The sequence below is a fragment of the Pongo abelii genome, chromosome 2, assembly GCF_028885655.2.
Source record: "Pongo abelii isolate AG06213 chromosome 2, NHGRI_mPonAbe1-v2.0_pri, whole genome shotgun sequence".
NCBI classification, from domain to species: domain Eukaryota; kingdom Metazoa; phylum Chordata; class Mammalia; order Primates; family Hominidae; genus Pongo; species Pongo abelii.
In genome coordinates this window covers 11,753,863-11,770,135 of record NC_085928.1, presented here as the reverse complement: position 1 = coordinate 11,770,135, position 16,273 = coordinate 11,753,863, and the positions used below count along the sequence as shown (strand labels likewise).

At 45.7% G+C, this 16,273-nt stretch overlaps 1 protein-coding gene across 1 annotated transcript in view; it reads right to left on the bottom strand.

The window, feature by feature from the left end:
• SLC41A3 (solute carrier family 41 member 3) overlaps positions 1-16,273 on the bottom strand; it is an 83,899-nt gene that overhangs the window by 54,365 nt on the left and 13,261 nt on the right. Inside the window, exon 2 of the mRNA XM_054551335.2 lies at positions 7,170-7,469. Coding sequence (XP_054407310.1) covers positions 7,170-7,442 — 273 coding nt within the window. The 5' untranslated portion in view covers positions 7,443-7,469. The remainder of the gene's footprint in view (positions 1-7,169; positions 7,470-16,273) is intronic.

Genomic DNA, 16,273 nt, shown 5'->3' with positions numbered 1-16,273 from the left:
AAAATCTCAAAGAGCTTGAACTAGATTCCAGCTGCACGGAGCAGCAGGTGGAAGCCGGGTCCGGCGGTTTCTGTGTGACCTTCTCTGGGCCTCCAGCCCACCCCACAGCCCACAGCATGAGCAAGTGGCACAAGATCAGTGGTGCTCACCAATCAGAGGCACCAGGACCACCTGAGGAGCTTCTGCAACAGGCCGCCCAGGCCCCACAAAGACCACAGGATCAGAACGCTGAGGACCACTGATCTCTGCCCACTGCCTCGTTCTTACTGGGGTGTGTTTTTAGGGGAGGGTCCACAGAGCGTGGGCAGGGGCTCTGGAGTACATTTCTGACACTGCAGTGGGAACTGCTTGTTTACCAGGAGCAGTTTCCAACGCAGCATCCAATTCATTTCTCAGGGTCACCTTGACCCTTGGCAGGTTCTGGGTCAGTTGGTCATTCTTACAGGCATGAATTCTTCCCTCATCTTGTTCAGGTCTCACAGATCAGGCCAATTAAATTTTAAATAACTGTTAAGGTTCTTCTTTATTTTCTGCTTCTGATCTCAACTGGCAGAACCCACCCACAGGTGAAGATGAAAGACTTGTCCACCCCCTGCCAGGCTGGCCTGCTACCACACTGTCTCCAAGCAGCCTCTCTTGCCTCCTCTGCAACACCTCCTCCTGGGGAAGGGGGATCTTCTTGGCCTCCCTCCGCAGGGCCACTCCCACCACTTGCTGGAGCACACGGCCCTCACTGCTATCAACGTTGACCCCAGAACCTGCTGTGTGAGCGGCATGAGGGCAGGGGTGTCTGCCTGGCACAGGTACACAGTATATGCTGCCTGAATGAGTGAATGAATGAATGAATGAATGAACTGCTGTGGCCCTCACCTGTCCAGGCCTGGGTGCCAAGGGTTCACCATACCCTTAACCCAAGGGTGAGACCCCCTCCCTCATTGATGAGGTGAAGAGGAGGTGACCATAACAACTGGCTCACAAACAGACAGATGGGCCCACCGTGACTGAGGACACCTGGCCAGCTCTCCCTGTCTGTTCTTCGCTTGCTAACAAGCCCACACAGCCAGTTGGGATGCAACTGCCAATTGCTGGCTTGAACATCTGCTGTCTCTCTTGGGCTCTGTCATCTCCTCCCACCCTAAAGAGTTGTTTTTGCCCCCATGACAAGAACCACTGTTAACTGACTACAGGCTGGTGTGAGTCTGGTGGGTGCTCCCTGGCACTCCTGCCACCTGGTCTGACTTACAAATTGGCTTGACAAGATGAGACTCCACAGACCCTCCCCTGCTCACCATTAAAACAGTTAATACTACCCAATGCAAATTACAATAGGACCTTCAAGGAGGGAAACTTATTATGTGAGACTTAAAAAGGGTATGTCAATCCCCCTGCTTCTCCTTTACACAGGCCAATATGGCTCATTCCTAAACCTGGAGAGAACAAAAGGGTACCTCCTGGTGGATTACCACCACCTTAATGGCATGACCCTGTCCATTCAGACCCCCACATCCAATACCGAATATTATTGAAATCACTGACTCCATCCAAATCAACTGGTACTTTGCTGCTACAGACTTGGCTAATACATTCTGTTCAGTGCCTATTTCACCAGCCTCTCAGACACAGTTGGCCTTCACCTCTAAAGGGACACTAGATACCTTTTCCAGGCTCCCCACGGGGACCTCCGCAGCTCTGCCATCAGAGTCATGTGGCCAAGGTCTCCCCTGCATCTGCCTTTCTCAGGAGCACAGTTACATTACACTGATGATGCCCTCCTCCACAGAGGATCTTTTAACACACTCATTAAGGGCATACAAGTAACACACAAAGGCACTCACAATGAGAGAGGGGGCCATCACCCCACATGTGGTGCGAGGCCTGGCACCTTGGTTAAATGCCTGAAAATTATTTGGTAAACTGAGAGCCATCTCCAACACTGCAACAAAAGAACTATTAACCTTCTCAGCATCCACAACATTAATACAAGTCTCCAATATCTTTTAGTTCTTTTTGGGTATTCGAAGCAACATATTTCTCATCTACAAATTTTACTTATGCCCATTTATGCTGTCATCTGCAAAGCAAGCCAACTCAAACAGGCCACTCCAACAAAAGGTTCTAGGATCTGCCCAAGTTAAAATCAGCAGTCACTCTTATTAGTGTCCCCACGAACGCCTTCATGGAAGAGAGGGGCATTAGCAACCTCCCCTCAAGCCCTGGAGTCTATAGGCTGATGGCCTTAAGTTGTCTAGGGGCCGCGGATCCAGGGAAATGCTCTCCTCCACCCTGCACTGTGCACCATCAGAGGAGTAGCTGCTGGACACATGCTGGGCTCTCCTGGAAGCATAGGTTCTCACAGACACTGTGCCTGTGACCCTCCATTCCCACTGCCCATTATGCCTTCACATGTGGCACCCCCAAGCTCAGTACAGCTATTGAGGTCTCCTTAAAAATAGAATGGAGCCAAACCTGGGCTCTCTGGCATATGCCACCTGCAGGATGGGTGGTCTCCCCTGTCCTCAGTCCTTTGCCAGATGCCATGGTGCCAGAGGAGTCACCCCTCCCTGGGCCCCTTGGCTACCCAAGGCCCCTTGAGATGGGCTGGCCATTCACGGTAGGAGCTATAGGCTTCATGGAGGGTGCTGCCATGTAATATGCAAGGGAGCTCAGGGGAAGGCTGCTGCTTCCCATCTTAACCAGGAAGTCCCTGATAAAGAGCAAACCTCCAAGGGTCAGCGCAGCGGCCAAGCATCAGGCAATCAACAGCACAGGCGCCCTGGCCTGCTGGTGGCTCCCTCTGCACCTGGGCACAGGCTCTTGGCCCAGGGCCTCAAAGATGCCCCACTTGGGGGTAGAGAGCTCTGGGAATTTCCTGCCTCACTGACACACAAAACATAAAACAGGGTAACAAATGCCTACACATATACTACAGCCACACACAAGGCCTCAGCCAGTCACTCCTGATCCTCTCTAAGGTTCAGACATGGCCGACGGTGGCCAAGGCCCTCATCTCCTTCTTGAAATATAGAGCACCAGCTCTGCAGGAAGCACCCAGTGGAGCCTCTACTTCCTGGGTGGGCCACAGGCAGCCAGGGTTAGCAGGAGGCACATGGGCCCCTCACTTCAACTCTGATGAAGTGACAGGTGGCAAAGTGACCTCCATTGGGTGTCACCACTGTCATAGGCACTGATTAAGCCAGACCCAACCCCCCCCGGGGACACATACTCCCCATACCCAGGACACCAAATCCCTCTGTTGCCCTTCCTGGACAAGGGCACCACATGGTACTCTCCCTCCTGGCCAAGGGTCTACGCTGCTGCCTGGAGAGGCTCTTCTATTCCCTGGAAGTCTCAGTCACCACCAAGACTTAAGCTGGCATTGAGGCATCAAGGGGTCAATGGTGGGGTAAGGCCTAAAACTATGAAGTGCTGCCTCAACACCTGGAGAAAGCAAGATAATATGATCAGTGCGTTCCCCTCCTGACTCTGCTCCTGTGGATGAGGCTCCCAGCCCAAGAGCCTCCTTATCTCAGGGCAGGAACTGTCCCTCCACATCCCCGAGGAGCACGCTTCAGTTTCTGCCACTTTGTGGAATTACGCATATAGTCAGGAATGGAGGGCAGGTTTCCCACTCTCTTGTTATGACAAATCTTGCCCCCCACACCCCCTGCTGGCTCACTCTGCTCCCCAGTGGCCCTGCAAGGTGTGCAGCATCCTCCTGCCTGGGTGATTGGTATGAGGACTAACAAATTGCCGTGGTCCTCACCTGTCCAGAGCCAGGTGTTGAGTGTCCACCATCCCCATAACCCTAGGGCAGGACACCCCGCCCTCACCAGCAGAGTAAAGAGGAGGCAATTAAAACAGGCTGCTCTCACCTCCTCCCGCATCCCCAGTCTTCTCTCTCTGCCCACATGGAATGCCCCTCCAGCCAGCCCTCTTGCCCTCCTGGCCTTTCTAGACTGCTCGGTGTCTCTGTAAGGCCATAGCTTGCCTGGAGACCCCCGTTCTTCCTGGCACATGCACACAATGCTCATCCCAGTCCACCCACAGAGCCCAGGACTGGATCAGTTTCTGGAGACTGCTGCCATTCCTGCCTGCTCCACGCATTCCAGTGAGGAGTCCTGGTGGAATTTCAGAAAGATTAATTTGGAGGAGCTTGGCCTCATCAGGTAAACCCTTTAAAGGGAGCAGGCGCTTCCTGAAGTCAGAGAGGGATTTCACTCAAGGGAGGTTTCTCCACTGCTGCCTTTGAAGATGGAAGGGCCACATGGCAAGACATAGGAGTGGCCTCGAGAAGTGAAGTGCAGCCCCTGGCTGACAGCCAGCAAGGAAATGGAACTGCAGTCCTTCAGCCTCAGGGAGGAACACAGCACCAGGAGGTGAGTTCTGAAGACAGGACTATGCTTAGAAGTGGATGTTCCCCCAGAGCCTCATGAAGAGAATGCATCCTGGCCAGCATGTGGATTTCAGCTGTTGAGACCCCGAGCAGAGATCCCAGCCATACCATGCCTGCCCTCTGCCTTACAGAACTATGAGCTAATCAACGGGTGCTATTTTAAGCTGTTAAATTTGTGGTAATGTGGAACACAGCGATATAAAACTGATACAAAAACCACATGTTGCCAAATCTTCTGAGTTTTAAAGAGGAGCTGAATATAAGCACTGTAATGAAAAGCTTCCAGTTTTGAAATGTTTGCACTGAACTGAACACTAACCAGCCAACAAACCGATGCAGACCAGCACGACAGCTGTGTACACCCACTTTGAACCTCTCATATATGCAATGAAAAGAAAGCAGACTTGTAGCAGAGAGTTTTTCTTCTTCATGGGAACACATCCCTAGTCTCTAATATGTGCTGCCCTGTGCACGCACACGGGCAGATGGGCACCTGTATAAAAAGCAGCCTCCGTTTCTAAGGAAGGCATAGGCTCAGAGCCTTAGAAGAAAGATGACTGAGACTGCATTTTAAAAAATGAATGCATAGCAAAAAGCCACCAAAAGCAAAGTCAAAAGATAAACGGAAAAAAAATAGGAAACATTTATAATCCACGTCACAATGAAATGATCAATTTCCTTAATATACACAAAGCCCCTAGGTATCAATAAGAAAACAGAAAAACACCCCAAAGAAAAATGAACAAAGAATATAAATAGAAATATCAAGATCCTCAACCTCTCTCACTCATAATAAGAAGCACAGATCACACCATAATGCCACAGCAGGCAGCAGCCCTGGAGGAAGGCCCCCGACCCCGCCTCCTGGTACTGATACTTTTAGCTAATTGCTTCCCCTGAAATGTGGCTGAACCTGGTGACCTGATTCTCACCAACAGAAGCAAGGCCATGCCGCTTCTATGACTAGGTTACAGAGGACAGTGATATCTGTCTTGCCAGCAGACTATTTTTCCGTCTTGGACTGTACCCTGATGAGGCAGGCACCATGATGGAGATGTCCACATGGAGAGGACCTGAGGGGGCCTCTGGGCAACAGCAGTGAGGAACTGAGGCTCGCAGTCCAGTATCTGCCAGGAATGTCACCCTCTAAGTGAGCTGGGCTGGTGCCACAGCCTTAGGAGAGACCATGAAGCAGAAAAGCCAGCTAAACTTCACCTGGATTCTTTACCCACACTAACCACGAGATAATACATGCTATTATATGAACCATGTGTGTATTATTGGGATACACACATGCTTAATATAATGCATGAGTTTTGGGATAACTTGTTAGGCATCAAGAGAAATTAAATTAATACAATGAAATGCAATTTCCAGATGGCAGATTACTAAAGATCAAAAAGGTTGAAAAAACCTGCGTTGATGAGTGTTGGGAACAAGCATTTCCCTGTGGTACTGGAGGAAGTACAACATCCTACAACTATGTGGGAGTTCAGTCAGGGTAGTGGGAAAAATTATAAAGATAGTTATAGGAAATAGTCACAAACCTTCTCAGTAGGCCGGGGTGTTGCATAGCTTCAGTAAAAGATTTAGCTGAAGGCAGCCTAATCCTCTTTACCTTGAGTTGATAGCAGAAGAACAAATAACAAGGGAACGTGGGGGAGTTTATCTAAATAGCTTGTTTACTCATGTGGTCCTAAGACAAACCTTTGATCACCTGTAGGACTGCTCTCTCTGGTGGGGGGGCAACCAAATTAATTACCCACAGGTGTGTTGACTCAAAGCCTTTGTCATTTAATCTGTACTAAATAAATATGAAATTTGCCAGCTTATGGGGCGATGCTGCAGACTCAGAGCAGAGCCCCTTAGCTGGATTGACAGGCAAAATATCTGTGTCAATGTACATGTCTCATCTGTCGCTGGGTCAGGGTCTGTGGGTCGGACCCCTGCACCACTAAGCAGATGATTGGGTGATCTCCATCAGAGCCACAAACGCACATGCTCTTTACCCAGCAATTCTACAAGCAACAAGTTATCCTACCAATTTATTCAGAAATGTATACAATGATTTATGTCAAGATGATTCACTGCAGCATTTGTTTTTTAAGTGGTTATAGGCTAAATTATGTCCCTGCAAAAATTCGTATGTTGAAGTCCTAACACCCAGTACCTCAGAATGAGACTACACTTAGAGACACTGCCTTTAAGAGGTAATTAAATTAAAATGAGGTCATTAGGGTGGGCCCTAATCCAATCTGATGGGTGTCCTCTTAGGAAGAGGGATTAGGACAGAGACATGCAGAGGAAAGATCACGCGAAGACACGGAGAAAAGGCAGCCATCTGCAAGCCAAGGAGAGGCCACAGGAGAAACCAACGCTGCCAACACCTTGATCTTGGACTTCCAGCCTCTAGAACTGTGTGAAAATAAATGTGTGTTGTTGAAGCTCCCCCAGTGTGTGGGACTTTGTTACGGCAGCAGTAGCTGACTGACACAGTTGTTAAACTTCAAAGTACATCAGAACGGAAATGATTAAGTAAGTTTTGGTCTACATCAATCATATGGGCTAATAAATTGTCTACTGAAGATTAACTTGGGTTAAATTTAGTCTCTGTCACCAGAGACTAAAAGAATCTTGCCCAACATACAGAAAAAAAAAATAGCTTTTTGAGAGGACTGCCCGACAACCTTTAAGCTCAACCTTACAAGCAGGTGCCTACTCTATAGGTGACGTTCGGCAGTGTCCCCCTCCCTGTCCTCATTTAGTTCCCTCTTACCTGGAAATAGTCCAGAAGCATGCCGGCCCAGGACAGTCCCAGGCCCGCAAACATGAAGGGCACGGTCACCTGAAGGCCTATGGACCAGGCGGTCTCCCTGCTAGGCTCAGTCTCCAGTGGCTTGGGGGTCACGCTTTGGCTCTCAGGGGCCCTGAGAGCTCCATCTTCTGAGGCTACAGGGAGTCCTCCTGTGCTGAGGGGGTGAGGAAGCCCCAGCTCCCCTGGCTTGCCACAGCTGTCCAGCCTCCGCTGCCGGGTCTCTGTCCCATCCATCTGGGCACAGCTGGGTGCCTGGCAGCCCTACAGTGGGAGACACAAAGTTGTAGGCCAAGTTCCTGATTCCCATGGCACTAACACCCAAGGAGCCTCAGGCATCTGTCCAGCCCCAGGCTGGCATGGTCCCATCCAACCCACAGCCCTTACTCAGCACCTGCTCCACCAGCCTCCTGCACCCCAATTTACAATAGTTTGTTGTTTAATATGCACATATGTGAGCACAAAACATACAGAAGAGCACAAACATATATAGGCTGAAGTCAGCAAAAAAGGGCCTCTGAAAATTCTCTCTCCTATAAAAGCAATTTTAAAAAAACAGCAAAAACTGTCGAAATCATCTTTTTCAGAACTCTTACTGATACCAAAGGCTCAAGGCATCCAGGAGTACCTACTCAAGAAAAATTGCTCTCAGCAAGAAAGATCACTTTGTAACATTCAAGATGCTGGTGACATTCTAACTTGCCTGGTCCCACTACCCTCTCCAGCTCTGCCCTAGCCTTGAAAATTGACAGCCTACAACTGCAGTGAGAGCCAGCAGCCTGAAGGGCATGACAAGGCTAGAGTTCTTTTAAGTCCCCATGCCCAAAGAATTATTTTTTCATCCATCTGGAGATCCCTGGAAGACCCCACTTGGAGGGCTGTCTATATTTAACCCCACTTGGAGTTCAGCTGGTGCAAAACCTTTTGCCCTGGGAGAAGTTAGTAGAAAACAATTATAGGCACAGTGGCTACCAGCTGGGGTGAACAACAGACTAATGAAAACACTTAAAAGGAAAAGCTGAGGAAGGGGATGTCAACAGGGGTTTCGAAAAATTCCCGCACACTCTGGGAATCTATTAGGTTGGTGCGAAAGTAATTGCAGTTTTTGCTATTACTTTTGACAGCAAAAACTGCAATTACTTTCACACCAACCTAATAGGCCACCAATGGATAGTGCCACACCCATGGCTAGAAACACACTCAGGAAATTCCTAGGAAGGCTCCAAGTTTGTACCTCCTGGACACTTTGCACAAGCAGCAGGTAAAGGCTGGGGAAGCTCTGGTGAGCACCAGACTGGATGTACCCAGTGTGCACACAGAGCCCCTGGGTAAAGACTGGGAGGCACACTCATTCCCGGCTTGGAGTTCCAGGCACGGAGTTCAAGGAAATCTGTAACTGGTCATCAGTTGGCACTGGGCAGAGATTTCCATGGCCACATACAACAGAGAATGGAGGATGTTTACAGGATTGGTCCAGAAAAATCACTATGCAAACAACAACAAGCAGCAACAGCAAATCCTGGGAAGGGGGGAATCTCATTTCCACACCTGTCACGTTATATGCTGTTAAAGGTCTAGTTTTCAACAACAAAAATGAGACATGCCAAGAAATAAGTATGGCCCATTAAAAAAAAATTAACAGAAACTGTCCCTGAAGGAGGCTAAAACTTTGAATTGGCTGTTTTAAATATGTTCCAAGAACTTAAGAAACCATACTGGAAGAAGCAAAGGAAAGCTTCAGAATGATGTCTACTTGAATACAGAGTATCAATATACAGATAAAAATTATTTTTAAAAATAACCAAATAGAAATTCACGAGTTCTAAAGTACAAGAGCTGGAATGTAAAATTCCCTAGAAGAGCAAATGGCTGATCTGAGCAGGGAGAATATAAAGAATTGCTGAACTAAAAGATAAATCAAGAGAGATTATTCAGTATGAAGAATGGAAATGAAAAAGAATAAAAAAAGAAACAGGACCTCCGAGAACTATGGAAGAATATCAAGCATAACAATATAAATGTTGAAAAGGGGGAAGGCAGAAAGAATATTTGAAAAATAACGGGCAAAAACTTTCCTGATGTCATAAAACATTAATTTCCACATCCATAGAGCTCCACAAATTCCAAGTAGAGTAAACTCCGAGAGAGCACACCAAGACCTGCCAAGAATCTTAGAAGCAGGAAGAGAACAGCAACTCATGATGTACAAGAGATCCTTCAGAGCAGGGGTCCCCAACCCCTGTTGGGAACTGGGCCACACAGCAGAAGGTGAGCGGCTCCCGGCAAGCATCACTGCCTGATCAGGATCCCCCTCCTGTCAGATCAGCGGCAGCATCAGATCCTCATAGGAACTCAAACTGTATTGTGAACTGTGCACACAGGGGATCTAGGTTGTGTGCTCCTTATGAGAATCTAATGCCTGATGAAGAGGTGGAACAGTTTCATCCCCAAACCAGTGCCTCCCCTCCGCCCCAGTCCATCGAAAAATTGTCTTCAACAAAACTAGTCTCTGGTGGCAAAAAGGTTGGGGACCACTGCTCTATAAGATTAACAGCTCATTTTTCATCAGAAATAGAAGCCAGAGGGCAACAAGATGGCATCAAAGTGCTCAAAGAACAAAAGCTGTCACCTAAGAATTCTTAACTAGCAAAATTATCTTTTCAAAGTAAAGGCAAAATTAAGAGATTTTCAGATAAACAGACACAGAGCATTCGTCCCCAGCACACCTGCCCTAAAGGAAAGTCTTTCAGGCCGAATTAGGATCCTAGACACTAGCTTGAATCCACACAGAAGAAGGAAGAGCATCGGCAAAGGTAACCACCTAGACAGATTTTTTTTTTTTAAGTATAAACACATTTTTGTTAGTAACTCTTTTTACTCTTATCCAATTTAAAGACAACCACATAAATCAAGTTGGAATTAAGTTGTTATTGATCCAAACAAGATTATTATAAACCCAGGTGCTGATTATAATCCTCAGGGCAACCGCTAAGAAAAAAATGTAAAAGAAATAACAAGTGGGGGAGGAGCCAAGATGGCCGAATAGGAACAGCTCCGGTCTACAGCTCCTAGCGTGAGCTAGGCAGAAGACGGGTGATTTCTGCATTTCCATCTGAGGTACCGGGTTCATCTCACTAGGGAGTGCCAGACAGTGGGCACAGGTCAGTGGGTGCGCGCACCGTGCGCGAGCCGAAGAAGGGCGAGGCATTGCCTCACTCGGGAAGCACAAGGGGTCAGGGAGTTCCCTTTCCTAGTCAAAGAAAGGGGTGACAGACGGCACCTGGAAAATCGAGTCACTCCCACCCGAATACTGCGCTTTTCCGACGGGCTTAAAAAACGGCGCACCAGGAGATTATATCCCGCACCTGGCTCAGAGGGTCCTACACCCACGGAGTCTCGCTGATTGCTAGCACAGCAGTCTGAGATCAAACTGAAAGGTGGCAGCAAGGCTGGGGGAGGGGCACCCGCCATTGCCCAGGCTCACTTAGGTAAACAAAGCAGCCGGGAAGCTAGAACTGGGTGGAGCCCACCACAGCTCAAGGAGGCCTGCCTGCCTCTGTAGGCTCCACCTCTGGGGGCAGGGCACAGACAAACAAAAAGACAGCAGTAACCTCTGCAGACTTAAATGTCCCTGTCTGACAGCTTTGAAGAGAGCAGTGGTTCTCCCAGCACGCAGCTGGAGATCTGAGAATGCGCAGACTGCCTCCTCAAGTGGGTCCCTGACCCCTGACCCCCGAGCAGCCTAACTGGGAGGCACCCCCCAGCAGGGGCAGACTGACACCTCACACGGCCGGGTACTCCAACAGACCTGCAGCTGAGGGTCCTGTCTGTTAGAAGGAAAACTAACAAACAGAAAGGACATCCACACCAAAAACCTATCTGTACATCACCATCATCAAAGACCAAAAGTAGATAAAACCACAAAGATGGGGAAAAAACAGAGCAGAAAAACTGGAAACTCTAAAAAGCAGAGCGCCTTTCCTCCTCCAAAGGAACGCAGTTCCTCACCAGCAACGGAACAAAGCTGGAAGGAGAATGACTTTGACGAGCTGAGAGAAGAAGGCTTCAGACGATCAAATTACTCCGAGCTACGGGAGGATATTCAAACCAAAGGCAAAGAAGTTGAAAACTTTGAAAAAAATTTAGAAGAATGTATAACTAGAATAACCAATACAGAGAAGTGCTTAAAGGAGCTGATGGAGCTGAAAACCAAGGCTCGAGAACTATGTGAAGAATGCAGAAGCCTCAGGAGCCGATGCGATTAACTAGAAGAAAGGGTATCAGCGATGGAAGATGAAATGAATGAAATGAAGTGAGAAGGGAAGTTTAGAGAAAAAAGAATAAAAAGAAATGAGCAAAGCCTCCAAGAAATATGGGACTATGTGAAAAGACCAAATCTACGTCTGATTGGTGTACCTGAAAGTGACGGGGAGAATGGAACCAAGTTGGAAAACACTCTGCAGGATATTATCAAGGAGAACTTCCCCAATCTAGCAAGGCAGGCCAACATTCAGATTCAGGAAATACAGAAAACACCACAAAGATACTCCGCGAGAAAAGCAACTCCAAGACACATAATTGTCAGATTCACCAAAGTTGAAATGAAGGAAAAAATGTTAAGGGCAGCCAGAGAGAAAGGTCGGGTTACCCTCAAAGGGAAGCCCATCTGACTAACAGCGGATCTCTCGGCAGAAACTCTACAAGCCAGAAGAGAGTGGGGGCCAATATTCAACATTCTTAAAGAAAAGAATTTTCAACCCAGAATTTCATATCCAGCCAAACTAAGCTTCATAAGTGAAGGAGAAATAAAATACTTTACAGACAAGCAAATGCTGAGAGATTTTGTCACCACCAGGCCTGCCCTAAGAGCTCCTGAAGGAAGCGCTAAACATGGAAAGGAACAACTGGTACCAGCCGCTGCAAAATCATGCCAAAATGTAAAGACCATTGAGACTAGGAAGAGACTGCATCAACTAATGAGCAAAATAACCAGCTAACATCATAATGACAGGATCAAATTCACACATAACAATATTAACTTTAAATGTAAATGGACTAAATGCTCCAATTAAAAGACACAGACTGGCAAACTGGATAAAGACTCAAGACCCATCAGTGTGCTGTATTCGGGAAACCCATCTCACGTGCAGAGACACACATAGGCTCAAAATAAAAAGATGGAGGAAGATCTACCAAGCAAATGGAAAACAAAAAAAGGCAGGGGTTGCAATCCGAGTCTCTGATAAAACAGACTTTAAACCAACAAAGATCAAAAGAGACAAAGAAGGCCATTACATAATGGTAAAGGGATCAATTCAACAAGAAGAGCTAACTATCCTAAATATATATGCACCCAATACAGGAACACCCAGATTCATAAAGCAAGTCCTGAGTGACCTACAAAGAGACTTAGACTCCCACACATTAATAATGGGAGACTTTAACACCACACTGTCAATATTAGACAGATCAACGAGACAGAAAGTCAACAAGGATACCCGGGAATTGAACTCAGCTCTGCACCAAGCAGACCTAATAGACATCTACAGAACTCTCCACCCCAAATCAACAGAATATACATTTTTTTCAGCACCACACCACACCTATTCCAAAATTGACCACATACTTGGAAGTAAAGCTCTCCTCAGCAAATGTAAAAGAACAGAAATTGTAACAAACTCTCTCTCAGATCACAGTGCAATCAAGCTAGAACTCAGGATTAAGAATCTCACTCAAAACCGCTCAACTACATGGAAACTGAACAACCTGCTCCTGAATGACTACTGGGTACATAACGAAATGAAGGCAGAAATAAAGATGTTCTTTGAAACAACGAGAACCAAGACACAACATACCAGAATCTCTGGGATGCATTCAAAGCAGTGTGTAGAGGGAAATTTATAGCACTAAATGCCCACAAGAGAAAGCAGGAAAGATCCAAAATTGACACCCTAACATCACAATTAAAAGAACTAGAAAAGCAAGAGCAAACACATTCAAAAGCTAGCAGAAGGCAAGAAATAACTAAAATCAGAGCAGAACTGAAGGAAATAGAGACACAAAAAACCCTTCAAAAAATTAATGAATCCAGGAGCTGGTTTTTTGAAAGGATCAACAAAATTGATAGACCACTAGCAAGACTAATAAAGAAAAAAAGAGAGAAGAATCAAATAGATGCAATAAAAAATGATAAAGGGGATATCACCACTGATCCCACAGAAATACAAACTACCATCAGAGAATACTACAAACACCTCTATGCAAATAAACTAGAAAATCTAGAAGAAATGGATGAATTCCTCAACACATACACTCTCCCAAGACTAAACCAGGAAGAAGTTGAATCTCTGAATAGACCAATAACAGGAGCTGAAATTGTGGCAATAATCAATAGCTTACCAACCAAAAAGAGTCCAGAACCAGATGGATTCACAGCCGAATTCTACCAGAGGTACAAGGAGGAACTGGTACCATTGCTTCTGAAACTGTTCCAATCAATAGAAAAACAGGGAATCCTCCCTAACTCATTTTATGAGGCCAGCATCATCCTGATACCAAAGCCGGGCAGAGACACAACCAAAAAAGATAATTTTAGACCAATATCCTTGATGAACATTGATGCAAAAATCCTCAATAAAATGCTGGCAAACCAAATCCAGCAGCACATCAAAAAGCTTATCCACCATGATCAAGTGGGCTTCATCCCTGGGATGCAAGGCTGGTTCAATATACACAAATCAATAAATGTAATCCAGCATATAAACAGAACCAAAGACAAAAACCACATGATTATCTCAATAGATGCAGAAAAGGCCTTTGACAAAATTCAACAACCTTCATGCTAAAAACTCTCAATAAATTAGGTATTGATGGGACGTATCTCAAAATAATAAGAGCTATCTATGACAAACCCACAGCCAATATCATACTGAATGGGCAAAAACTGGAAGCATTCCCTTGGAAAACTGGCACAAGACAGGGATGCCCTCTCTCACCACTCCTATTCAACATAGTGTTGGAAGTTCTGGCCAGGGCAATTAGGCAGGAGAAGGAAATAATGGGTATTCAATTAGGAAAAGAGGAAGTCAAATTGTCCCTGTTTGCAGATGACATGATTGTATATCTAGAAAACCCCATTGTCTCAGCCCAAAATCTCCTTAAGCTGATAAGCAATGTCAGCAAAGTCTCAGGATACAAAATCAATGTACAAAAATCACAAGCATTCTTATCCACCAACAACAGACAAACAGAGAGCCAAATCATGAGTGAACTCCCATTCACAATTGCTTCAAAGAGAATAAAATACCTAGGAATCCAACTTACAAGGGACATGAAGGACCTCTTCAAGGAGAACTACAAACCACTGCTCAATGAAATAAAAGAGGATACAAACATTCCATGCTCATGGGTAGGAAGAATCAATATCGTGAACATGGCCATACTGCCCAAGGTAATTTACAGATTCAATGCCATCCCCATCAAGCTACCAATGACTTTCTTCACAGAATTGGAAAAAACTACTTTAAAGTTCATATGGAACCAAAAAAGAGCCCGCATCGCCAAGTCAATCCTAAGCCAAAAGAACAAAGATGGAGGCATCACACTACCTGACTTCAAACTATACTACAAGGCTACAGTAACCAAAACAGCATGGTACTGGTACCAAAACAGAGATATAGATCAATGGAACAGAACAGAGCCCTCAGAAATAACGCCGCATATCTACAACTATCTGATCTTTGACAAACCTGAGAAAAACAAACAATGGAGAAAGGATTCCCTACTTAATAAATGGTGCTGGGAAAACTGGCTAGCCATATGTAGAAAGCTGAAACTGGATCCCTTCCTTACACCTTATACAAAAATCAATTCAAGATGGATTAAAGACTTAAACGTTAGACCTAAAACCATAAAAACCCTAGAAGAAAATCTAGGCATTACCATTCAGGACATAGGCATGGGCAAGGACTTCATGTCTAAAACACCAAAAGCAATGGCAACAAAAGCCAAAATTGACAAATGGGATCTAATTAAACTAAAGAGCTTCTGCACAGCGAAAGAAACTACCATCAGAGTGAACAGGCAACCTACAAAATGGGAGAAAATTTTTGCAACCTACTTATCTGACAAAGGGCTAATATCCAGAATCTACAATGAACTCAAACAAATTTACAAGAAAAAAACAAACAGCCCCATCAAAAAGTGGGCAAAGGACATGAACAGACACTTCTCAAAAGAAGACATTTATGCAGCCAAAAAACACATGAAAAAATGCTCACCATCACTGGCCATCAGAGAAATGCAAATCAAAACCACAATGAGATACCATCTCACACCAGTTAGAATGGCAATCATTAAAAAGTCAGGAAACAACAGGTGCTGGAGAGGATGTGGAGAAATAGGAACACTTTTACACTGTTGGTGGGACTGTAAACTAGTTCAACCATTGTGGAAGTCAGTGTGGCGATTCCTCAGGGATCTAGAACTAGAAATACCATTTGACCCAGCCATCCCATTACTGGGTATATACCCAAAGGACTATAAATCATGCTGCTATAAAGACACATGCACACGTATGTTTATTGCGGCATTATTCACAATAGCAAAGACTTGGAACCAACCCAAATGTCAACAATGACAGACTGGATTAAGAAAATGTGGCACATATACACCATGGAATACTATGCAGCCATAAAAAATGATGAGTTCATGTCCTTTGTAGGGACATGGATGAAATTGGAAATCATCATTCTCAGTAAACTATCGCAAGAACAAAAAATCAAACACCGCATATTCTCACTCATAGGTGGGAATTGAACAATGAGAACACATGGACACAGGAAGGGGAACATCACACTCTGGGGACTGTTGTGGGGTGGGGGGAGTGGGGAGGGATAGCATTGGGAGATATACCTAATGCTAGATGACGAGTTAGTGGGTGCAGCGCACCAGCATGGCACATGTATACACATGTAACTAACCTGCACATTGTGCACATGTACCCTAAAACCTAAAGTATAATAATAATAAATAAATAAATAAATAAAAAAGAAATAACAAGTGAATAA